This window comes from Diadema antillarum, unplaced genomic scaffold (genome assembly GCF_040938485.1).
Source record: "Diadema antillarum isolate AM-2024a unplaced genomic scaffold, OU_Dant_1.0 seq00000533_RagTag, whole genome shotgun sequence".
Taxonomy (NCBI): domain Eukaryota; kingdom Metazoa; phylum Echinodermata; class Echinoidea; order Diadematoida; family Diadematidae; genus Diadema; species Diadema antillarum.
Genome location: NW_027271484.1, coordinates 1,889,916 through 1,917,258, shown reverse-complemented (window position 1 = coordinate 1,917,258; position 27,343 = coordinate 1,889,916). Strand labels below are relative to the sequence as shown.

Genomic DNA, 27,343 nt, shown 5'->3' with positions numbered 1-27,343 from the left:
TATTTCTATACCTCTTTCTGTCCAAAGTTACTGTTACAAATTTACAGAGTTTCAACTGAAGAAGTTTACACCAGAGTAGACAGAGAAGAACAGATATCAGAGTTTTTGAGATGGCGGGAAAATCGTAAACGGGCTTTTATTTCTTTGACTCGTAAAAGTGACAGCTGGATATGAACGAAAATAAAGAGAGAAAGATAGAATGACACCCCCCCCCCCTTTCTCTTAATCAGTGAATTAGTTTCGCTACGCTCGCGATGCGCATCATTGAATGCTCATGACAGATAAAAACAGGACATTTCAAGCACCGAAGTCATCTCAGCGTGACATACCCTGCTCATCCTCTAAAAGCCGATTGTGTTCGCTACAATGAGAATCCGTACATGATGATAATGTTTTTGGTCAGGAATTTTCCGCTGCAGTTGAAGAAGGATAACTCGGAGAAAAAAAATAAAAATTCTGAGCAAGGGCAGCTGCGTGGTTGCAAATGGTGTTAAAGACTATGATGTTGTTTGAAGCCCTTAAAAAAAAACCGGCATGGTGTTGAAGCCATGGAGTATGACTCTTAATTCCGCCCATTTGTTATTGTGAAGGAATGCATTGCGAGAAGAACCGAAATCCGAGTTTTGAAGTTCCCGCCCAAATTTGCAGTGAATTGCGCCTTTCGTGGACAGACACCAGAAGAGAGCATCACTGCACCATTAGGGAGAGATAGTAATGCAAAGACAAACACAAAACAATAACAACAACAGAGGATTGCCATCTAAACAAAGAAAAGAAAGAAGGAGATTATGTTAAAGGGAGAATGAAGGAAGGGTCAGAGGCACAGTGGCACAAGACATCAACGGACTCGGGAAATCCAAATAAAAGTAATGATACATCTGAACATACTCCTAGCGGCTTTTTAACTAGTACAATAAATGATTTGTAAATCCTTTCTCAAAGTTACCGTAGGGTCGATGAGTCCATCAATATATCCATGAATCATGATGAAATCCTCATATTTCTCCTTAATACCTTAAGTACTAAACTAGCTTCGGACTTTCAGACAAAATTGTGTAAAATAGCCCAAGCATCGATTTATTTCACTGATTCCGAAAGTCATTTGTCAAGGTGAACAATACAAATTTAAAACAATGATCCTTTGTTTTAGTTATAGCGATACTCCGACGTCATCATCGTTTTCGTCATCATACCTATCGTCATCATTTACCTTTTCCTGCATGTTGCTCTTTTCTATTGTTGTTGTTGTTGTTGTTGTTGTTTTTGCTTTTTTAACCATCGGTCAAAGACGATTATACCACATGTACAAAAGGCCACACTTCTGAAATATTTCCATACATGCGAGAGAAACGCCAGTACTAGCTTACGTTTATTACGCCCTCTAAACAATATACAAGCAAGGAATGGGAGCAACTTATCCACTAGACAGTTCGGTCGAGGCGGTGATCGTAAATTTCTCGTTGGTAACGGCAAGCGCATGTCGCGTGCCGATGTGAAATTTACACCGAGGGACTGCGGGGTAGCGTTCAATATTTTATGATCCATCTACTGGTAAACGGCACACTCAAACTCGCATTTTAATTACCTTCTACTCCTGTTGTCACACGCTGTGCGCGGGGGTAAGATATACGGGTGTACCGCGTCGAAGCGAAATGACATCTAAAAGAAAAATAAGAAAACGTTGATATAGCTGAAAGCCGGGGTGGGGTGGGGTATATTGATATCATATAATTCGTGATGTCTGGGCTTGATGGTTTATCTTTTATGATTCATTTTGTTGCGTTAGTATTTTCTTCTTTAGATTATCATTCAATCTGATGATGTGTGATTGACATTGGAACCAAAGAAAATCTGCTTAATTGAAGTCGTTTCATCAGAAAACCTTTTATTTCTCCACTTTGTTTCACGGCATCAGACCTGTTGCCAAATGCCTTCATGAGGTATACCTCAAAGTGTTCATCTCTTTTTAGCACACTACTCCACTCCACTTCACAACGACTGACTGCACCGTTTCTCCTCTTGCTAATAATTACTCTTTCATTGTGTTTACCTTCTCTTTTGGGGTCTTCTAGTGCGCCTATTATGGGCTGCCATTATTTTCCGCACGCGCCAGATGGTGGCGGCTGGGTGTTTCGTTTGTCCCTCTTCGCATGACAATAGACTTCCGGTGGTCTTGTTGTGTCTAAATTGAAGAACTTCTACAACAGGGCGGATGATCCGTAGACCAAGGTGCGAACCAAAATGGCCGACAGATACAATGGGATGGCTGTTGTTGTTGTTGTTGTTGTTTGCACATACACGCCCAACATGATGTCTGATAATGTTGACAACACACAGCTCGAAAAGGTGCCATAATCCCTCTGGAACAGATGCCAATTATATTGTACACGTTAAGCTTGAAACGTGTTATTCTGACAGGACTTTACCACAGGGAATACTAGTAAGAGATAACCGGTACAAGAAACCCAACTCAGCACAAGTTTTCCATCCATTTTTCGTCACCTTGTCATTCAATTTCATCGACTTTCAATTCAATTTTGTCTGGAAGAGAGCACTGCGTTAAAATCCTAGGCTTCATTTCGTCAAATTTACATTCACATTCTTTTTTTTTTCAATCGAATATGAAATTAAACAAGCGTTCATACTCTTAGATATTGTCAGTGACATTAATTGTTTTTGCCGCGTAGCGATTAGTTAGAAAAGCTGGGATCAAAAGCTATGTTGTTTCAAACAAATTCATTGTTTTGTCATTCAAATTCGTCAAAATGATGATATGGGCCTTTATACTGAGGATAAACCAGACCTTTAGTGTTTATTTTCCTCTCTTGTCACTTTGCTTCAATTACGTTGTTGTGTCAATAGTATGTGAACATAAGTCTGTGTGTCGATCGGAAGGTGAGTGCTGTGAAAGCCAAATGTGTTTGATGTATGATTAAAGCGACTCCATTGAGTGATGAGAATAAACAGTTCGATTAAGGCAATGATTGCTGCATTATACCGCATAAATCTTTCAGTGAAATTTTGACGAAAATTGATACCAATGACAGGTTGGAGTTGCAACTGGCGAAAACGGGTGACATTGAACGAAAATGAATGACACTTTTTTTTTTTCATAAGAGCATTCGCTCAATCCGGAGAGTCCGTTCAGATTTTGAAAACACAATTTAAAAACTGGATGAAATGATGACGAAATGGGGAGTCGGAAGTAAACTAGTAACAAACACCATGGAGCTACAGCACGTGCATAAATTTGCCCAGTTCTGTTAGTTTTGCAATTAGATATTTGCAATTAGGTTTGTTTGTTTTTTAATGAGGGAACTGCATACTACAAACACTGCTTTTTAGCAGTCCCCTCCATTCCCAATAATGTTGTTTCAGAATTTGTCACAAAACTTACTACATGATATTTGTATCTCAGTTTAGATTTCTTTGCCTTTTTTCATTACACTGTTGTGCTGCTTTCGTTTCATATTCAAATGTTCAATTGTATCTATATTTTGTTTGAGATGAAATAAGCAACTTGAACTTAAACCATGTCTACGGGCGAGCAGGACCCTTAACAACTTGAAGTGATAGTTTCCATGAACAGCTGAAACAAACCATATTTCAAAGTGCGTGTAACAAATTGGACAATTATAACAGTCTTGCATCCTGCCCCATTTCCATAGCTTTAGGACTTCTCTTACAGTATTAGTAACCTCCAACACGATAAAACCCAACGCTATGGGGAGCTATGCTGTTATCCCCGTATTCTGAATGTTTGTTAGTGTTTCCCCCCTTATATCGACCATATAAGGATAGTTTCACTACAAACTCAACACCCAAAACTATGACTGAAATTTTAATGTTTGTTTGTCGATGGATTGTAAATCATTCCTTGGCTCTCCCCCCTCTCTCTCTCTCTCTCTTTTTTTTTTCTGCTTCAATTTACGGACTTATCGAGTCTGAAATTGTGCAAATAAGGTTAACGGTCAAAGGCCACCAGGTCCATAAAACGGATATTACGATAGAATCTGACCCCTGTTCCCTAATGTGAATGACTCACAAAAGTAGACCACGCGTTTACATAGAGAATGTCAACATTGAAATGGCTCTTGAAAAATAAACACGCCCTATGTTTACTTGTTTTGTTTATAGTTTTTACTTTAAAACTCTGAATCGCTAACTCTGTATGAAAGAAATAAAGATTACGTGACGAAAACGCGGTAACTGGGGCACAATTTTAGATACAGGGTTCAATAAGTGTATATAATATTTGAGACATCATAAAAGTGAAAACGCATGTAGAATTAAACTAACAAAGTTTAGACATCGGCATCATTTTAAAATTTCTCTGACAGTTCATCATGTACCCTCCAGGTAAGTTGACAAGAAGCAATATCAATAATGATATTGTGCATACACACTTTTAGTCACCACGTTTACATTGCTGCAGTTTCTCTTGCAAACTGTCCAATTGTCATCTATACAAATTAATATCAGTGATGTGAAACAAACCTGATGTAATACATACATTGTCCATCAGGGGCTGTTCCTTATTTTATATAGAACCCTCGGGTCGGACCCTTTTTTATATACAGTCTGTCGGATCATCGGACTATTAGGACTCTCGGTCCATAGGGATTCCCCTCGTTAATTGGATGAAAATAATATAGATACTAAAATTTCAAATTCATCACAACACACGCACACATACATACAAACATACATACACATTTGTTACAGCCAAGAAACGACAGATAGAAATCGGGTGCTAAAATTACCTCTGGGTAGACACAAAAGGGCTTGCACGAGGAAACAACTCGTATCTTTTAAATCAGAGAATAATAATTAATACCAGAGCATAGATATGCCAATGACTATTGGGTCGCATTGAACACTTCCAGACATGTTGTTAACGATACAATAATGATCATTCGCAAGTTTGAGAAACGCTGTTCATTTGTGTTAATTCATAATAATGCAACATAATGATATATTTCATTCGCGTGGAAAACTAAAAATAAGGGTTCTGATTGGCTTTTGGTGTGGGAGTTGTAATTACAGCAAGTTCTATTAGTTGCTGTTGTTGTTTTTTCTATGCAACGGGGATCTGGTGCTTGCGATTCATGATTCATAACAAAGGCGGAGGGTTAGATGATACCCCCTCCATATAAGAATAACATCAAAGAGACCGACGACCGACATTATATTCTACTACCCGCTCCGTCTACCAATAAGGGGCAGGGAGACCCCTAATTGTCATTTAAATTTCTTCAGTTTAGGATATAGCTATGAGGGAGAACGAGGCACTTGTTTCCCTGGCGCGTGGCCGCTCTAAAATACCACAAAGGCGTACCTCTGTAAATGCCGACGAACCACACACACACACACACACACACACACACACACACACACACACACACACACACACACATACACACACACACACACACACACACACACACACACACAAACACATTCAAAAGATATTGGGTGTGCAGACAAACTGAGATCAAACAAGGGGAACAGTACCAATTTTATTTTTTTTCAATAGTAATTTTCACGGAATACTAGTAGTAATACTTTTCTCAATAGCAACCAGCCATGAAAATAAAATTTTATCGATGTCATCTTACCGCAGTTCTCATGTTGGTTTGCTTATAAAAATTTCTTTTTATATAAACTTCCCAGTTCTGTAAAAAATGCAGCAACTACAACATCTATACATCTAAATATATTACCATTAACTACGTTCTCGTTTACAATTATTTTGGACATTCTGATGAGCATACGCATCTATGCACATTATTCGCTGAGGGACAATTCTATTCTAGCAGGCCTATGCGCTAGTCGTGGTTTTCGAAATTATCCCGACGGGCAGCGAATGATGACCGGTTCAATCGGGTCAACGTTCTCTCCCTTACCGGGGTCTTTAACCTGCACATCTGTCATACAAGGCAACGTCAATGGTGAACAAATTTGTGTAAAGGGGGTAATGTATGACATCAAGATGAATGCAAGAACAGCAAACTGTGACGCCTTGAAATGGTATTTTCATTGTTGTTATTGTAATTTCTCTGTCCTTGTTGTGACACCCTTCAAACCCAGGCTCGATACTACCACATTTAACGTTCATTTTCTTTGCTTTGATTGGCTGATCATTCGCTGATCAAAAAAATCAAGGGAATAGGGCCTATATAAATAAATCAAGTTTACAATTATGGGATTAGTGGTTATGATAAAGAGTCCAATATTCATACATGTATGTAGTTATTGCCAATAACATGGGTTGGTGCATAATCATGATTATTTACAGTACGCAATACACAAGGCTAGTGGTATGACGATAGACAACGACTTTATCAGACAGGAGCTATATCGTACATCCCTCCGCCCCCCCCCCCCTCTCTCTATGTCTGTCTTCACTCGAAGTCAACTGAAGTTCGAAGTTTGCATATTAAGAGGGTCACGTGTTTGTTCTTAAGTGCATTATGTACATTGCGTTTTAAATGCATTCTCTCCACAACTGGATATTCACAGTGAATGATATTGAATATTTCATTTTGTTTGGCGCACTTTGAACTTGCCAAATGAGCTTCAGTTGTCACGCGTCATCTCATACTAGATATAGTATCTAGCCATGTTATCGGGTCCCCCCTTCCCCCGTATACTCCCATTATGTTATATCTGCCTTGCTTCTTCCTTTAATTCTGTCGTGATTGTTGTTGTCACACCATTAGAGCTGCCTTAGCCTATCTAAATGCCTCCCTCTTCGGCTTGTAATGCCGACAGATCCCAGTAACTATCAATATAGCTATACGTACTGCTAAAAACGGCAATGCAAACATCACAATTACATTGTACTATATTAAGAATAATACTATCACTTCTACCCCTACTACGACTATAACTGCTATTCATAGCATTTCTGCTGCAACAACAATCAATACTCTGCTACAGGATTGCTGCGGTATCTACTACTGTATTACTGCAACTACTACAACAACTGCTGCAACTGTTACGACAACTTTTGAAAACCTACGTGTGAGCTACTACACATTTGTGTTTGTGTCATGGTCTGAGGAAGTTGCCATTCGTAGCAACGCGGGTTTCCGGCTTTTACCGCGCGACTACCATGCCGGCTCGTTGATTGGACAGATGAGGCGTCAATGAAGCACGTAGTATTACCCACCGACCTGCCACATACACACGAAAATACACACACACGTGCATATAAAATGTTGGGTCAGGGGCTTTAGTCAATGATAAACCCAGACATTGAGATGGAGAAAAGAAGAGAGAGGGAGGGAGGAAGCAAGCAAGAGGGAGAGAGAGAGAGAGAGAGAGAGGGGGGGGGGGAGAAGGGGGGGGGGGAGGGTAGCGGGAATAAAAACACGACAAACAATAGCGACGTGCGCAGGTGCAAGCAAGTTGCCAGCACACAGCTGACCACATAGTTTGAATAGAGTGAAAGAAGGCGCTAAGAAAGGAGCTCTCGTGGAGCTATTGTTCCCATTGACATGGGGCACGCGTCGCACACAATAGCCGCACACTTGCTGTTCGGGTAGGGTCTGACCAAACAAAAGAGTGGCTCGAGTGGAGGGGGGCCAATGTAGGCAAAGACTGGCTGAGTTGAATAAAGACTCGGCAACTGCTAGCGTGTGTCGTTGCCATACCTAGTCTTTGTTACAAAGTCCAAGAGACTGATGGAATTCTTATAAGAATATTGAACAAGAATATAATCTATCTGCAATCGTTCCGCAAGGTGAAAATGAAATGATTACATTTCAATGTGCTTGTGAGGATCGAAATTCCCTTCAGTATAATAAATATCATGATCATTCAGATTGTTCTTTCTTTCCCCTGACTTTAAGAACAAGGGTCAGATGAAACCCACGCGAAAATTGAAAATCGTTTCATCGATCGTATGCTTGCTAAGAGGCACGCGAACTAATCTTCTTCTTGTCCCTCGCTCGAGCAAACAACGAAAAAGAAAAACAGCCTCGCTGGCTTGCAATTAGCATGAAAACTGAGTTTACTCGAATATAAAGACCTTGAAATAAGCCTGGTTTGTTTGCAGGAGGCAAGGCGAAGAAGCACATTGGACCGTGCCCCGCAGATAATCCGGATTAAAACACACAAGAACAACCTGTTCCGCGCGTGGAGGGTCGTTAATCTATGCATATGCTAAACAGCGGCACGAGCCACGATTTTGGTATAAAAGCGGAGCGTCTTTCAGTCAACGAGTAGTATACCTCTGAAAACCCACCGTCACGAATCGCCCCGATCCCGACGCTTCGTAGTAAAAGTTAAACGGGGCCGCGACTGCAAAATATCAGTTTTAACTCACGTAGGACGATCTACTAAATATACATACACTATGGATGACCGACCATGATTTTTGTCTAGTTAAATCGTTGTGATACATTCGTGCACTGTGAATCGCAGAAAACTGGGTCGAACATCAGTCCGAGAACATCGTGCACGTGTTCCACAGTTCCGTGCTGCTCTTGACCATCGTCACTAGAAGTAGTCTATCGCCCTCATGTGGTTGTAGTATCCACAGTGCTCTCGCCTTAGTGGTATCGCGTTATCAAAGCGAGGTTCATTTTGATTGGAGCTTTTTCTTTGGAGGCGGAGCCTAGGAGAGAAAAAGCTCACTGAGCTGCACAAAGGGACTGGAATCGGCCAAAGTTGTGTCTGCTCGGCAGTTGGTGTAATCTGCGCAGATTCGGCGTGACTGGAAAAGAAAGGGAAACGGCGAAGTCTGTGCTGCACTGCCGTCTTGGCGTGCTACGTTTTCTGTGACAACTATGGGGCGTTTTACGTGGAGTAACACGGTGATATATACCCTGCATTTGATAGGAATTATTTCTAAGGTAAGTTGAAAAGACTCTTAGGAATTTAAAATAATTTTGTTGCGTGGAAATGAAATTGGAAGTACTGATGTCGTTGTAAACAAATCGGAGGTAGTAGAGTAACGGACGCCTCTCCGCTACCTGACCAGGCGGGCGGGATGTTCGATCATTGCACTGTTATGTCGTTACATGTAAACTATAGTTTCTTTTTACTGATAATATACGGTAATAGTGACGATTAATGTAACTTTTCTTGTACTTTTATACAGGTTACGTCAGCCGCAGGTACCTACGAACTCCGTCTGAACTCCTTCAGTAACGACCGAGCCGTGGATTTCAGTGGACAATGTTGTGGAAATACCACTTCAAGTGGAAGTACTTATCAGTGTGTTGGACCATGTAGAACCTTCTTCTCCTTGTGCCTCCTTCAGTTTCTTCGCGATATCCCTGACGAACTCCCACCCGGACAGTGTACATTGTCAAATTTTGACTATGAATTCACGTCAATTTTGGGAGAAAATTCATTTGATGTGCCCAATGGATTAATAAGTGTCTCATTTGATATCGACTGGCCGGTAAGTACTGAAGTTCCACTCGCTACACCTTCAAATTTTCAAATATTTATTACATTTCGAGTGTTGCTGTGAGCGTGTCTTTAGTTTAGACAGTTATAGTCTTGGTGTTTGACGATAAAGCTGTTCAATTTTGAAGGAAATTGGTTACTTTAATCATTCACCTGGTATTCAGTTGTATAAATTGCGTGAAACTTGAATGATATGCAGATGTTGTAAATGTTTGATTCATTATGATGTTCACCGTTACGTTGCTAACCGCGACGATGATATGTGAATGGAGAGATAGAGGCGTTTATTGCTGGGCGCAACCCGTGTGCGACGGGCAGGAAAGGCTGCCTTCTCCCCTACGAGTAGTGGCGTGGTAGGTCCTCAATAACACACGCGTTCGTTCATTGCAAAATCCCATTTAATTTTAAACAGCCCCCCCCCCCCCTTTAATGAAATACGTCGACTAAATCTGACTATTCTGAAAATGTTATTGTATAGAATTGCCTAACTATGTGACAGAGCGTTGATTGACGAAGTGAATGGAATGTGTACATTGCATAAGGAATATAATGGTGTTATATTGTCGACATCAGTGTTTATTTTGGAAAAGCAGATTCTCGCCACTTATCACATTTAATCAGTGGTCTTGTAACAAGGTGATGACGATTTGTATCTCTTGCATACAGGGAGACTTTTCTCTTGCGTTGGATGTTTGGCATAGTGATAGCGACACGGGGCTTCCTGATGATGGTGAGCATGATACACTTCTACTGTATCACAATGTAAATAGTACGCAACACCCAATACTCAAGACACACCCCCTTCGAGTATGTTTGAAGAAGTAGATCTGTTTCGATGTTTTAGTGTTACAACGTTGTACCCATTGAATTGATGTACCCATTGAATTGATATAAATCATTATTCACATTATTCAGTTACTAATTATTGACAATGTTCAGTGTTTACATTTTTAACCTTCATTAGCAGCAACGTTTTTTATTCATCGTAAAATGATTGTTAATGTGACATAATGAATATCTGTGACATTTTAAACATGACATTATTACATTGTATGTGTTTCTTTTCTCCAAATATTACATGGTTTTTAACTGTATAGTAGCCTTAATGCACATTTTATGAATTATCCCAAGCTATTGTCTCAGTGATAGTCGAATATTGTTTGTTTATACTCATTTTTGCATTTGGTATGTCTGTGTCCTTGTGAATCTACAATGCAGTTGTAATACTGTATGAAAGACGCAATGAGCGTATTTTATGCATTCAGTTTACTCAAATGGATTTAACGCGTATGTGCAGCATCAGTGTATGCTCAGCGAACTTCTTTTTTTTTTTAATCTTGTTTTTCAACCCCTGGATTATATTGATCTGACTCACGGCACTAATGGAATATCATTCATAGTCCATAACATAATTGTTACAGTCTGATCGCAATACTCTGGGATCTGTCGGATATCCGATACACCTTGCATCGTACCACATGTATATGGCCGCGGTCTCGTCGCCTTTCCATACCTGAGAGTGTGTACAACAGGAGGAGTCATACACTTCACCATTCATCAGTGGATCCATACGCCATCCTGGAATACATGAATGCCCGTCTATTTCTGTGCTATGCCAATGGGGATATTGTGCAACGTGGGAAGTCCCTGCCTTGAGGCGACCGCAGTTCATGTATAATGGAGTCTTGAGTTTTTCAGTGGCCATCATGTCAGAGACACGGCCACAGCATCACACGTACCCCCACTTTTGGATTATCATCACTGTCATCATTAGATCAGCATTGTACATTATGTAGCACCATACAGAGGAGAGCATTCCCTTTGAATAGGAGCACACGTGGAGTATGATTGGATTAATACGCCATTAAAATTGCACTAGCTAGGAGGAATCACACCTCGCATCACTCGCATTCCAACTGGATGCTTACGAGCCAGAAAAGATCTCTGATATGACTAGAATGTACAAGGAAATCCAGTGTTTCCAGCCTTCCAATTGTCTTCCAGTAGTTGGTTCGTTTCCTCCCTATTCATGGGGAGAGGGTGGGCAATTTACAAGTAATTCCTCTCGTAAAATGACCCCTCGTATTTCCTTCTCAACACTAAGCTCTTCGCAACGTTTATGGACAACTTCCGCCTGCGGTGATACGAGTGGTGGGGTTGGTCACCCCTTTTGCGAGGGGTAATACTTCTGGTAACACATGGCGGGTACCCCCCGGTTGACCCCCAGCCCCACCATCATGTCCAAACTTGTTGCAGTGGGAATTTACCGGATGTTTGACTTCTTCATCCTACCACATGGATTTGTTGATTTTGTTCTGTGAAATGATTAAGACGTTGAGCAATTTGCTGTAGAAGACGGAAAAAAGTTCTAGTCAAGGTGTGTACTGATGGGCATTCACAATGGTTAACTAGCCAAATACTATAGAAGCTTGTAACGCAGTTGGAAGCAGAGGGGAACATGTGGATTTTGGGCAGTGGGCAGTGTATCTGTGTTAGAATAGAAAGGGACTGGTTAAAGGCATTACGAACTTCGAATTGTTATTCAAACAACCACGTTAATTAAAGACCATTTCCAAGCATCACATTATTGTAATATGCCCCCAATGTTGACCTTCTATATACAACTATGAACTACAATTGTAGATAAAAAAGGGAGGTTTTATCATCCATTATTTATGATTGATTTTATTCTTTTGTGTGCAACTATTATTCACGAGAGTTGTTTCTTTTTTTTTGGGGGGGGGGGGTTAATTCTCTCAGCTACATGCTGCATGGTGTAATCCATCTGTCATAAATATCGGACTGTTTTGGAGAAAATGCCTTTCTTCAGTCAGAAGGATCCTGAAAAGAGAATTCCGTAAGGACAGAATCGAATTACCAGCAAATAATGCATTATCCATTAATTTCGACGGATCAATTATCCTCAGCAGTTTGTCTGTAGCTATACAGCAAATGCATCCATAAATAATGGAGGGGACTGGTCGTATGCGCAGTACTCAAGTTGTTATTGTTCATGGGAATGAGACCATCTGCTTCGGACAGCCACATTTTTTGAGCTGATAGAATTATTTGCTATGTGCTCCCTCTATCCTTCACCCCCATGAACTCGTTTTGCCACATCATAAACGAATGGGGGGAGAAAATGGCGCTACTCGATAAATTACGGTGTCGAATGGCTGAAATGAAGGACATGGGAAAATTTCGAGGCAAAAACGCGGTAATCAAAATTCGTAGGAAAACCGTGGGAACGTGTTATTAGCGACACTTCGGCATTACGTATCTATCGCCTGTCATCTCTGCATGGTTGGCCAGCGATAGCCCCCATGCCAGGTACTACTCTTGCGGCCTGGGGATGGCTGCGTTCGGTCCGATTTCACTTTTTTTTTATCCCTTACGAGTGAGTATGGAGGCAAGATGCAGTCCGATCCTGAAGCTGCTAGATTTACGGCCCTCTAGTCGACCAATGCGAAGCAGCTGGTCTTGGTATGATTGGTTACTGCTACTGGGTCGCTTGTGCTGGAATGCCGCCTATTTGTAATGAAAATACATTCACTGCCTGCCCTCCACGAGCCTTCTCTTCATATAAGGCAATTTCTGCGACAGAGCTAAGAATAGAAATCGGATTTTATGGTACTGAAATATAATGAAGCCTCCTAGTCTACGATTTGTTTAGAGACTCCTTTTCTGATCCAACCTAATGATAATGGACAGAAGTTGCTTTGTTCGTCGAGATCCAAGTACATTGTATTGAATCGTGAGCGGACAAGTGGAATGAGGTCAAACAGAGGTCAAGGTTATCGAGATGGTGGGACCGGGGTTATATGAGAAGACAGGTGTAAAATGCAGCACGTATACCACGCGACAGCCACGCGCCCCACCCGATACATGGAGTAACTCTTGCACAGTCGTCCTTGCTACAGTTGTATTGCTCTACGGGTATACACTGTAGTCGATACAGCCTATCGCCGTCATCGGTAAACACTCTCGAAGATATAGCTCTCCGACCCCCATGGGATGAGAATGATATTGTCACGTACCACCAATACAACACGTTCGTGGCTTGTCTCCATCCAGTGTCTTATGCTTTTTATTTTTTTTTTCTTCAAACAAAGCTCACCGCCCTGCCTCCTCCCCAGCACATAGCTGGGAAAATAAATCAATGGAAGTAAACAAGGATGATACAGTGATCATTTAAAGTATTTTTCCCCTATCTTCATGCCCATCATCATGTGCATATCACAAGCTTATAGTAGTCTAGTATTATACCTGCACTTTTGTATGCACTCTGTCCGTGTACTTTTGACGTCTACGTGTATATACGATTGAATTGACAGATGACCTCAGAATATGAACCGTCACGAAGACGAAATGTCATAGGCAAATTACCTTTATATTATTAACCTGGTTTTAACTGAAAATTTTTGGAATGTACTTTCATCGATTTTGACAGAAAATCGTCGCCTTCTTGCCAGACTGCGCACTCACCGGTCGCTGAACGTCAGCACGGTGTGGTCCAACTTCACCTACACCACACCAAGCCATACCCTGGACTACTCGTACCGGGTCGTCTGCGCGCAGAACTTCTACGGGTCGAAGTGCGAGCGGGAGTGTATACCACGAAACGACAGCTTCGGCCACTACAGGTGCAATAACCAGGGAGAGAGGGTGTGCCTTGAGGGCTGGAGAGGGGACTGGTGTACCCAAGGTAAGAATCATAGGAGTCCTTCCATGCACTCTCATTCTTAAGATGTTGATGAAACTGCTTACACAACTGCAATCAAACCAAATCGACTTTTTATTTTTGTTTAAGGGTGGGACAATCATTCAGTCACTTCGTTGATTATCATTATCAAAGCAAACATGGGGGAGGGCAAGCTACAGACATGTCAATGATAGTGAAAGTGACAATCACTGGTCATCGCTTCTCTTATCTAGTATCATGGGTCTTGTCGGAAAATAATTGTTTTGTTTTATGGAAAAGTTTATGTGAAAGAGATAAAGCGTCCCAGGCTGTTCACAGACGTTGAGATGACACCACCATACAATCACCATACGAGACTTTGTAATTTTGACTGTATTATTGTTTTGTCTTGGCGAGGAAGGATTGCTACTTCGTTTTTGTCATGATGTGGTGATGGTGGTGGTGGTGGTAGTGCAAAATCTTCAACCGAGTCTTTCATGTTATTACTAATAGTACGGAAAACATGACATCGTACTTTTAAGACCATATCCACTCGCAGAGGCGACTGCTCTCACCACTCCTTTCTCCTCAGGAAGATTATTTTCTTCCTATCCCCAATCACGGTGGGATGCCATCCTTGTCCAAATCTCAAGGGGTATTGGGCGGATGTCAAGGAAGATTGAAATAAAATCGCCGATCGTAGGTAGGATTCCAGTGCATAGCCATACCGCTTTCCTATCACGAGTTCTATCCGCGAACTGCCAAAGTCAATTTACCAGCGCATCCCATCTCAAACCGGCCCATCCAGACCAACAGGGGCACACGAGTGACATAAAACAAGCGTCATCGACACGGTGTATGACATGATCGTGTTTTGAAATACACGCTTACAACTAGATTGCTGATGAATGTCAAGTTAGGTGGTAATCATCAGCAAAAAGAGTCTTTTAACTGTTAAGCGCATATAGTAACAAATCATCAGCGCAGTGATATTTCGTTTTGGAATCCCTGAAATTAATATTTCACGTGGGCATACCAAGACATGTTTTAAAACGCAGCAGCAATGATATCTTAACAAATCGTTCAGCGCTGACTTTCACTAGTCCACTGTTTACATTTTCAGGTTCTGTGTATGCCTTCCACACATGTCGCTCCATGTTAAGCCAGTGATGAAATGGGATAAGTCTTATCGATTAGGCATCGTACAAATCGTGAAAAAAAAAGCGCTCAAATAAAATGCCGCTACTCAATGCATCGCTACCCGGTTTGCCATCGCCGCAGGCAGTAAAAGCTCGCTTATGTGTGTGTATATGTGTTTGTCAGAATATTACCCATCATTTTCCCCTCATAATAGCTGTGCTTTTGACATCAGTCGCTGAGCGGTTTTATCATTCACAGCAATTATGACTGGGTAGTAGTGTATGTGTGTGTGTATGTGTGTGTGTGTGTGTGCTCGAATCTTCATTCAATGTCGTGAGTTGTAAGGGCGCATCTGCGCTGCTGCGCCGAAACACCTGGACCCTCTCGCCTTTGTGATATTTACAAGCGAGTGACGGGCATGTGAATGAGGTGCTGGGGGTAGAGGGGTGGGGGAGGGGGAAACTTGTGGCGTCGTGGCGGGTATAAAGCAATTTTGCCATTCACGAGCTGAATAGTCGCATTTGCCGAGTGTACATTTTATTAGCTTCAAGGGACAGGTCAGGGCGATTACATTGAAGCATACAGTGTATCACTCAGGTAATTGTCATCCAGTGTATGGGTCGGGGCTCTGCCAGAATGTGCCATAATTTTCCACTACCAACTTATTTCTTTCATGGAGTCCCTCTAGATTCGTTTTGACACAAGCGGGTAATGCTGATGAATGGTATTGTTTGGTGGATGCTGTAGTGGCCAGCATGAGACAGCCTTCTTAAATGGCACAAACTCTGCTCATCCATCAATCGTATATCTCCTCAGTTGAGGAGAACGGTTCGTGTGGCATGAATCCCTTTTATGGTTGATCATGCGTATCATGTTCGTTGAAGAGCCAGATCGTGGTAGCAAATAAGTAATGAGAGCCGGAGACATGAGCTAAACCAGTCTTTCCAGACAGCTACCCCCTGTAACGCTGATAAACGGAGTTTGGTAATAAATGATAATGATCACCGTGCCAGAAATTCAGAATGTACCCTCACGCTGGGATCAACCATGAAAAAAAAAAGAGAAGGAAAAGATAAATCAACCATGAAACTGCCTGATAGGAGTTTTATGCTACATAGAAGATAAAGCGCTTTGCCTGAAAAGAGTAAGTGTTGTATGATTTTGTGTGCCGATGCTGAGTGAAGGAAATGGTCTACGGGAGGTAGGATAATGTAGTCGTCAACACGAGAGAAACTCACTTTACCTTACCACATGCCAATAAAGATTGTGTTCAGTTGAGAACAATTTCTTCAAGTGGACCTTGAACACTAACACCTCCATACGTCCAGGTTCGTGGCAGCATGTATATGATAATCAAAAGGACGCACGGGGTACCAGAAACCCGCGTGGCGCGAAATGGGCTCGCGACCCGTGTCGGAGCGGCACGCGCAGCTCGCTTGTATGCTCATTTCAACTCCGCCATTCTCACGGCTTTGCCGCCTACATATTATTAGCATAATGAGGCGTTGTAACTTTCCATTATTATTTTTGTCATGTTGTTTTCTTCGCTTTACGACGTGATCGAATGTCGTCAAAAACTCTGATTTGATAGAACTGATCCACAAATTTCCAATAGATTAGTGAATTCACACCATTAATTACTACTATTGGACTAAAACTTTTTTTCCCTTGACACCAAAGCCCTGCGTCATGAAAGAAAATTATGTTACCCTTCTTAGGACCGGGATGCCTCGGTAAGCAACAAGGGATCGTGCAAGCTGTGTTGAGCTGGTGTTTGTATTTGTAAGGAGAAAACGTGTACACACGTTCTCCACGCGATGTGTGGGAGTTGATTCATTGATGGGAAAGGCGAGAATCCTAGCCTTATTAACATATAAACCCCCTGCAGCTGGATATAAAGGGACACTCTTGAGAAAGAGAGAGAGAGGGTGCGTGCGTGTGTGTGTGTGTGTGTGTATGTGTAAATCAGGGGAGCTGCTTTCGAGCTTGAGAACCGCGAAAACCTATCTTACTGTCGCGATTCCAATTCAGCTGAGCATAAAAGTGACGAGAAGGTTATCGCTTTTTAACAGGAAGAGCTGAAATCCATAGGGTTGGATATCGCAAGAGGGCTACCCGTCTCTTGTCTTCCTTGACATGCGGATGTCGTATTGCCTATCCGAGTAACTCAGTCTTTAGGGAAACGTTAGGATGACAGCTCTACGTCGTGATACCTCCTTGGTAGGGTGCCTTTATTGGGGGGGGGGGATCGCACATCGAGAAAAGCGACGAATTCAAATAGTCCTAAGTGTGAATGGTGTCCCTTTTAATGTAACATGGCATCCCGAGAGTATGCGAAGAGCATGCGCACCCAGAGAGCCAGCTTTCAGTGAACATGATCCGCAGACAAACATGGCATCGGGAGCGCGAGTCTTTCCTTGCATACATCTAACTTGCATAACCTCTCTATTTGACTACCAGGGTAGCTAGGCAAGAGGCAAGGGTCGGTAGCTGTTACATCAGCGCATGCGCAGTAAATTTTCTGCGCAAAACCCTTTGCTCGCTTGATGGCGTTCAGTATCGCTAATGCACAATTGATCTCGCAATTTATTTCATTCATCAACTCGAAATGCTTGTCTCTCATCTCATTCGCCCATCTCTCTTTCTCGTTATCTCCAACAGCCCAGTGTCCAGAGGGATGTGTGCATGGCACGTGTATTGCCCCCAACAAGTGCAGGTAATTGCAAAATATCTCCCCCTCTCTCTCTCTATCTATCTCTTCCACCCTCCCTCCCTCATTTCTCTCGTTTTAATGAATGATTCATATCATGAGAAAATAAATGACATGTGTTTTTGATTTATTGGCTTCAATTCTTACTGTCGTCATATTTTATATCATTTTATGGAGAAATGTTATTTAAACATGTTTTCATTGTTATCCTGATTATGATGAAAAAAAAGTGTATTAATCATCAACAAGGTAAAATTTCAGTCAGATGGCAAAATGCATGCAGGTCCCGAAAGGATTGTTTATACTATTCTGTTGATGACAAGCCAGGAAAGATATTCCACACATGACCTTCTTGCCTTTACGAATCACAGTTAGCAGCTTTGTAGGGTTGAGCTCTGGAAAACGAATATAAAATCCGTGAAATGCGAACGCCTCTACCCCGTTAAGACGAAAGATTGTACACGCGTGCCACGGTGATGCGTCGCTGTTGATTAAATTACAAGGTACAAGCAAGACCGTGGTGTTGGCCGAAAGCTCTGTGCCTTGTTTCATTAAACACTCAAGAAGTGCGGATTGGAATCTCAGGGCTTTCTTTGCTAGGAGCCCTAAATGATCTTGTCACGCATGATATAGTAATATGCACTTATTAAGTGAGTGGAAATCCTGTTCAGAGTTAATGAATTGAGACTAAACGTGGGTAATTCGATACATGTGGCGTACGTCACTCGATATTCACCTCAAAATTCACCTCAAAATTGTTAAGCACTCGATAACGAATTGTAAAGGGATCGCCCCCCCCCCCTCACTCTGCATATAACACAGAATGACAACTTTCGTGTACATGTTTTCATCGTTACTTGTATTGCAGTGTATCAAAATACATCGTTATCATTAACTTTCCTTGATGCAGTTGTGACACTGGCTACGGGGGAACCGCTTGTGACGAATGCGACCTTTACGAAGGATGCGACCACGGGACATGTAATGCTCCTGGCGAATGCAATTGCCTACCCGGCTGGGGAGGCCTGCTCTGCGACACAGGTAAGATGAAACTGAGATAACCCGAGATGGGGTGAAGACTTCAGTTGACGTAGACGTATGGGGCTATTTCTATTCAGAGCGCATTGATGCCTGAACTTCAAAGTTATTACAAGTTTTCATTCTTGTAGAAATATCATTCCCAAGTGCAATAATTTGTGATGCATCTGTGCTGGTGTGAGTTGGTATGATTCTTCACGTCACGTCTCTTTTCTTGTGTGTCTCAATTGTCTTCAGATCTCAACTATTGCACAAACAACCAACCGTGCCAGAACGGTGCTACGTGCCGCAACGAGAGACCTCTGGGCTTCCGCTGTTATTGTAAGCCAGGCTTCACCGGGACTCACTGCGAAACGGCCGAAGCTTGTCCATGCCGAAACGGTGGAACCTGCCGAGTGAGTATTTCTACCTAGTGGTTATCCTACAAGTAATGTGCTACAAGGTTTAAACAACCGTAGCAAAGTTCATCGTGTTGGAATCGTCAGTCAGGTTCAAAGATCAGTATGCTTTTATTTCTGTAAAATTATCACTGCTATTAAGCACGTAACTTAAGTTACCCCCCCCCCCCCCAATCTTCTTCGTCATCCTCTTTTTCTCCTTCTTCTTCTTCTACTTAAGTCTGCCTCCTTCAATGAGCTGGAGTTTCTTGCAGTTGGGGCTGTGACTATCACTATTCGCATCCAATTTTGTATGTTAACAGAGGTCAATAATATGTACGAAGATTGGTTTAACCTCTGGTCTGTAATGTCAATAATTTCGTCTTTTTCCCGCTCAGAATGGTCCGAATGGTAACACCTGCCTGTGCCCAGCAGGATACACGGGCGAGACCTGCGACGACCCAGTGCCTCGATGCGATGTCCAGAGATGCATGAATGGAGGAACCTGCCAGGACGCTAATGATGGCTACCGCTGTACGTGTCCTGTCGGATACAGCGGCATCCATTGCGAGATTTTCGACCACTGCTTCAACTCTCCTTGCCAAAACGGTAAGAATCCCTCAACGCATTATGAAAAACTTATGGAAAACAATTGTTACAACAGTCCCATGCACCAAAATTTAAATAGACAGATATTTATGTGCAGGTTGTAAGGAGTACACCATAGTTCATAATTTTTGCCTTTTTATATTCCACAGGAGCAACCTGCATCAACAACAATGTGGGCTACCAATGCAAGTGCCCTGATGGCTTCCGAGGTGACCAGTGCCAGGAAGACCTCTGTGCGGCTCATGGGTGCGAAAACGGCGGTACCTGCCGCGCGGAATCCGACTCTGTCCACTGCGACTGTCCCCTGGGATATAATGGAGATCACTGTCAGAACAACATCAACGACTGCCTCGCAAAGCCTTGTAAAAATGGTGGGACGTGCATCGACCTGCTGAACGACTACCGCTGCGAGTGCGCCTTCGGCTTCGGCGGACGCAACTGCAGTGACCACTTCAGGCCGTGCGATGGAGACAACCCTTGCGAGAACGGAGGCTCCTGCCTACAGGATGTCATGGGAGGATTCCGCTGCGAGTGTACGGAGGGATGGAGAGGCACGACATGCAGCGTCTCCTTGGTAGATCAGCAGACACCAAAACCTTCAACGGAGTTGCAGCAGCCAAGCAGGGGGACCAAATCGCCTTCCACAAACTTCGGATTATCGGATACCACGCAGTTGGTGATCTACGTCGCGTTCGGATTCCTCGTGATTTCGCTAGTGATCATTTTGATAATTGTCGTGTACAGGAAACAGCACCATCCGGAACCGAGACAAAAGGATTTGGAATCAAATACAACGTCAACGCCTAATAACAGGAATAAGCTCACATATAAAGACAATTTCTCGCAGGAGGAAAAAGTGCTGCCTCTGTTGAGCATTAGTGAAAAAGTGTGCAACAAAGAGCAGGACACATTTAGCAAAGCTAATACAGCATCACAACATAAAACAAATCACCACAAAGACTATCCTATTAAAGACTTTGAAGGTCCGCCTTCAATGAACCAACTGATGGTGATTCCTACATCATCAGCAAGTATGCATAATATGCCTCAAGCAAGACATTCATACCCGAGGCATGACTCTGAAGGATATTATTATTATGAGGAAAATCCAGTGCAACTTAAGAGAACAGACTCTTTGCAAACACCTAGTCAAACTTCATCGTCACAAAGTACACCGAGGCATTCGGGAAACTACCCTGTTTTACCAATATCGTAAGTATTACATTTGTTTTTAAATGTTTGTTTATTTGCCTGTCCTTTTCATTCTATCTCCAGTTGTGTCCCGCGTTACTCTGTTGCTATTGTCACCTTGCCGTTACATCGTGGATGCACTCGATTGGACTGATCGTTGAAATGCATTCTAAGTGAATAGGACGAAGAATGTTGTTATGTGTGATGAGGGCATGTGTGATGAGGTGAGCAAGTATTTAGGCAGAAGGCCCTTGAGTCGACTGCAAGGTACATGGTAATCCACAGAGCTTAATCATTTCCCAAGTAGACATGATAGGGGAGAATTTTTTTTCTGGCCTTGATGAGGTTTCACTATAAGTGTAATAGACAGGCTAACCAATTATAGTAGTAATCCACTTTGGAGTAACTGTTCTTTGAACAAATGCGATTTTGTCTGAATGTATCCCTTGAACCAGCTGGGGGCCCTGCAGCTTTAGCGCACTAATTTCTGAATGAAAGCCTGTGATCATCACCGTCAGACAATTTGTTGATGTAACCACTGTAACCACAGAAACGAAACGCGATTATAGACCACATTTCCATTGCAAGGGTTGTTGTTTCAGACGTAGATTTATCGAAATTTTCAATTATAGTGAAGGCTGTTAATTTCAGTGCCCGCTCCAGGCATTTGTTTCTATCGTTATCCCTCGAGTAGCGGCAAGGCTGAGTATTCCTCCAGAGATGCATTTTTAGAGTGCTCTTTGGGAAGAAGGAGAGTGAGAGAGGGAGAAACATTGAGCTCCACACACATTTCAAATAATGGAGATTGCAATGTCGTCATTACCCATTACCAATACACTGTGGAATGGTGCTCTGTGAATCTATTTGGTAGTAAAATATAACTCTACATGTACTTGCAAACGTGTAGATGCTGATGAGTGATAAAAGCAGAGTGACTTTGATGGCGATGCACGTCATGTCTGTGTGATGTTGTGTTATCATTTCATGATTGTAAGAAGCATCCATTGTGGGTCAATAATCATTGTCAGTCATCGATCCAGTTGAAGAAACGTAGTTAATGTTACTCGCATGTGACTTTGTCTATGTGCATGTGATTTGGACAATGCCGAAAGTTATCTGGCTCTTGATATCACAGTCGGTGAATTCCCACCAAAACACGATATGAGAGGTACAGTATATTAACTGTAGTACACACTGAATAAAATTATAGTGGCAGCCTACAACCTAAGTGACTCATCGCGGTGATTTGTGTACCCATATCGCAACGCTATTCTCCCTTGGTTTGAAGCGGTGTCAATACTGTGATCTAATATCACGTTCTCCCATCTTTCCATTTCTTTTCTCTTCTCTTGCGGCATGCAGAGCTGTGGTAGAAGACAGGGGCCTGACGCCACAGAAGCCTGTCACGTTACACGCAACTGAGGTAATTATCATCCATTTCTTGCCGCAATTGATCTTGCCATTTTAACAATCAATACGATTCCATTAGGTTGGGTTATAGCTAGCTTCAGTTCAGACGGTTTGGGTGGGGTGGAGAACGGGTGAGGATGTCACAACACCACGTATTCTTAGGGCTGGGTTGTCGCTGGTAAGGGGTAAATATTACATGTTGGTCATGCCCTCGATTGCCTCTGTACTTCCAAAACAACGTTCATTCATAGAAAAGAAATAACCAGTCCTCCATATATATTTAATCACAGAGCTTTTCAACAAATATATTTTCATCTTAATTGGAAAACGATGTTACAGTAATACTGGATTTGGGATGTATGCAGGTAACTACAATGTAGTGTGTATGTGATATGATCTGCCCCGTGGTGTCGGATATATTAGATGGGGTTAATATAATTAAGTGATGGTTGCAGGTACACCATTATGAATTGTGACCCAATTAGTGTTAGTGTATCTCACTAGTGTATGTTGGCGGTGTCGACTACCAAGATTCTCCTTTGTGGAGGTTTAGTGTCGCTTAAAAACGTCACGTGATTATGATATATTGTGCATGGACGGAGCTGTAGATACGGTCATGTATGACTGCCATTGAGACTGGTGTATATCCATGTGCGTTTAGATAGCGCAGCGACTCCATGTCGTGAGGAATACGGTATAGATATTTTCGAGTCGTGTGGGATTGCACTTGAGAAGCGCCGTTCATAGCGAGAACAGTTTTCGCGGCACGCGGGGAATGCGGGTCGCTGAGATGGCAGCGACCCGACGGGATACTCAGGGATTTGGGGAAATGGGTTCTCCGATTGGGTTGTTTAGACAGCGTTTAACATAAATCATTAATCTATAGAAAAAAGCAAAACGAAAACAAACAAAACAAAAACGAACAAACTTTGAGATCATACCGATATTCATTTCTATTCGATACGAAATGTTCTGTAATTTGGTAGGACAGATAGTCATCAGAATGAACTTCTCATGTGTGTTCAATGTTATATAAGATTATTTTCTTTCTTTTTTTTGGGGGGGGGGAGAAAGGGGTTGGGGTAGATAGGGTATGCCAGTGACGTTCAGAAATTTGTGCGACGCATTTCTTAATAAGTCGTCAAAAGACACAAAAATTTGTGAAATGAGCGACATCGTTCAGCCTTCAAAACTCGTTTTGTTTCTTCTTTATCAAGGGGCTCATAACTGGTTATATATTATGCGAAAAAAAAAACAAACACACAGAAGAGTAAAGCAACCATGCGAGGAGGTCAAGTTACTCTTTGCAACGAATCAGCCCAGAATTCAAATCGCTGCAGCATTTTTGCCTTTTTACAGGGAGTTAATCCACCAACTTCACGTATTGTACGCTATTTCCGCCCACAGAAAACTTGATATTTCATAATATGCGCGGCTTCATAATGGTAGGGCTTTCATCAAGATGCTACGAAAAAGAGCCGTGCTATTTAAATAGCGAGGGGTAGGCGCGACCAAAGGGAGATGTGTCATGGGCAACTATTGTGAATGTGCCGAGCAGCACAATGAAACTAGACTGTTTTGATCACGTGGTTTTACAAATGCAGGTGCAAGCGCTCTCGACCAATCACGTTGCTTGATACACAGACGATTGCAGGCGCGGCACGCTTGTTTGTTTTCTCAACATTCATACGCCCATAAAAGGAACGAATCCCCTCTACCCCCTCCCCTTTCCCCCCATATTTTTCCCCCACCGGCTAGTAGACTGATGAATCCGCGCGAAACAAACAGTATCAGCAGGATCGCCAAAATTGTTCAAAAAGTGATTTCACATGAGATATGTATTGTCACGCCCCCCCCCCCCCCCCCCGTGTCATCCTACAATATGATTATAATCACAGTCCATGAGCACTTGAATTCGACCAAATGTATTTCAGTTTGGCATGGTGTGTATCTGTTGGAATGAATAGCAATCTAAGTCTTCGTAGGCCTGTTGAAAGTTTAGCGACAAATCTGTGAATTAACTTACACGCAATTTTAGTAAAACTGCTATCATGAAGGCAGCCACATCTGGTAAGAGTGTTTCTCGCATAATACATGTGTCTTAATTCTCCGCTGTCTGTGACTTTAGCGCGAAGGTGCACTATAAGAAATGCACAAATTGTGCCCATCTATCACCCCTTCCCCCTCCCCGCACACCGCCCAGCGTGTGCTCACTGTTACCCGCAATTTATTCAGCTCGTGAACCCACGGCTGACATCGAGCGAGACTGCGAGTTATCAAAGCGATATGACATGATGTGATTGCTTCATCACAAACACAGTTGACTTCTGTGAAGCTGGACTCAAGCGGACATTGCCCCCGCGTTATCCTGTACTTGAGGCCACCATAGGCTGATAAATCATCTCCCGGGTTCGCAGTACCGTCTGTTTCTGCATACACTAGTGAAATACACATACCACGGGGCACTCTTTATCACACACTACACTGTATTTACCATTTTCGCTTCTGTATTTACCATTTTTTGCTAAGTAAAGATGTCAAGTGCGAAGTCTGATTTTTATTGGTTTCTGTTTTCGTAAACACATTCGCAAGCACATTGTGAATGCATCATTCTAGAGGATATCAGTTAATTTTCACCGATATTTCATCGTTTGTCTTCCATGTGCAGGTATGAAAAGAGGATGGAGATGTTGCAATATTATTTCTTCATGCGCTATGTATTCAACGCTATCGCCCACTGCCATTGGTACAGCGCCACCCGAGATGTACGCCCAAGCCGGGGAAGAGAGAGGAGCGGAAGAGAGAGAGACTTAATAGTAATATGAAGGGCGCCGTAATCTAAATGAATCTAAATAAAGATCTTTAAAAAATTATCGCCACCAAATTCTATGCATCGTTTAATCTTTCATGCCAAGCCATGCACTTGGCTGTAGCAGCTCTTATCCATTTGTCTACAATTTTTGGAGATAAAAAGCCATTGTGTGCCTTTTTGGAAAGAAAATAGGAGAGCTATGATAAAATTTAAATTATTGTGTTCTTTTACAAGCAGCAATATTTAATTGATTGTTATTGTTACTTGTCAATCACAATCGATGATAACTACAATGGTACTCTCATAACTGGACAAACAAGGCGCGTAGATCACCCAATCTTCTCAGACCATATAGACCAGACCGACGTCAACGATCCAAACCAAAAGGATGAATTTCACGATTTCAGTCAATATCACATAATATTGTACAAAGTTTCACACTTCTGTGCTGTATCTGAAAAAAAAATGTACATTTACACACAATGTACAATCTGCAAAAAAAAAAGTTCATACAAAGTAGGCTAGAATATTAGCATTCCGTGCGTTGAGCTGTCTCGTGGAATTGACATATGGGGGCAATGTTCTTGCCAATTTCATTCATAACTCCAGTGTAGAAAGATTCATTGTTATGTTGGACTCAATTCAATGCCGTCAGGACAGACGTTCACTCATTGTATAGGTCAGCAGAAGTAGCAGTCTTGTTTTGTATTCCAAATTTGCTACTTATATTTATTAAATATGAGAAAGAAAATGAAAAAAAAAAGATTTAATAAGAAAAGTTTTTTTAAAGTACACGATGTAGAAAATGTACTACTTCTACTATTTACTACTACTGATGTGTTAAATTATTGAGATATAAAGTTTTCTTGAGATATTTTATATATTTTTGTGAGTTCGGAATTTTCGTTTGATTCTGTTATTTAAAGCAAAAGTTATGATGTGAAGCATACGTTTAATCGTACTTTTGTGACGTATGATTTAGATGTGCGGTTTCTATAGCAACTTATCATTATTCAGTTTATAGAAGTGAAGCAAAACCAAGTGCCCGCTACCAACATGTGGCAACTTAACTCAAAACTGACTAACGATAGGCTTCTGTTCGAAACTGATAAGAAAATCAGAAGGTTTTCTTATACTTATTCACTTTGTAACTTAACATTTTTGCTATGCAGAGGGACCAAAATGTAATTTATTGTGCTCATATTTCGAGCAGTCGTGTTATTGTTAGCTTTACGGATTTATCAAATACAACTCATCATTTCAAATAACTATTTAAATGTTTCAGAGGTTAATTCAATCTCACTCTGATTGGAAAAAAAAAGTGTTCACGCTCTTGGCCAATTTTAATACACATTGTTAAAGTCGTTTTTGTATATGCTATGTATATTTCTATAGCTCAGACAGTGTACAGTTTGTACATAATGTGGATAAACAACAAATTAATTCAACTTCAAACAACTCTTGTCGTACGTTGAACACTTATTCTTGGTACTGTTGTTGCCATTGGATAAATCGAATAAAGAAAACGCAAAAAAGTTACCGCCGAAAACAAGAATAGTGTGGATTTCGTCTCTGTATAATAATCGCATATGTTAAGCGCATTGGAATGATCACATAGTAAAAGTGGGAACGTGAATTGATGTGTGTGTGTGTATGCGTGTGTTACATATATATATATAATACATATAATATATATATATATATGTATATATATACATATATATAATATATATATACAGCTGTATATATATATATATATATATATATATATATATATATATATAAAACACATTATATAAGTGTGTGTTTACTGTAAGTTTATGACAGAGAGAGAAAGAGCGGAAGAGAACTAGCAGAAAGATATATTGGCCTCCTGGAAGACAGGACTAAGATAATTATGATACATGTATAATAATGATTTAATGACTGCTGATGATACCACTTACGTCTGT

The 27,343-nt window shown here is 41.6% G+C and overlaps 1 protein-coding gene across 1 annotated transcript; it reads left to right on the top strand.

Annotated features, from left to right (window-relative positions):
• The first annotated feature begins 8,351 nt into the window (after positions 1-8,351).
• Positions 8,352-26,128, top strand: LOC139734593 (uncharacterized). Its single transcript, XM_071645379.1, has 11 exons — positions 8,352-8,861; positions 9,110-9,415; positions 10,090-10,153; positions 13,874-14,128; positions 17,906-17,960; positions 18,865-18,995; positions 19,230-19,387; positions 19,768-19,978; positions 20,128-21,190; positions 22,532-22,592; positions 25,248-26,128. The coding sequence occupies exons 1-11, from the start codon at positions 8,796-8,798 to the stop codon at positions 25,251-25,253; spliced, it is 2,376 nt and encodes a 791-aa protein (XP_071501480.1). The 5' UTR covers positions 8,352-8,795; the 3' UTR covers positions 25,254-26,128.
• The last annotated feature ends 1,215 nt before the right edge of the window (positions 26,129-27,343 follow it).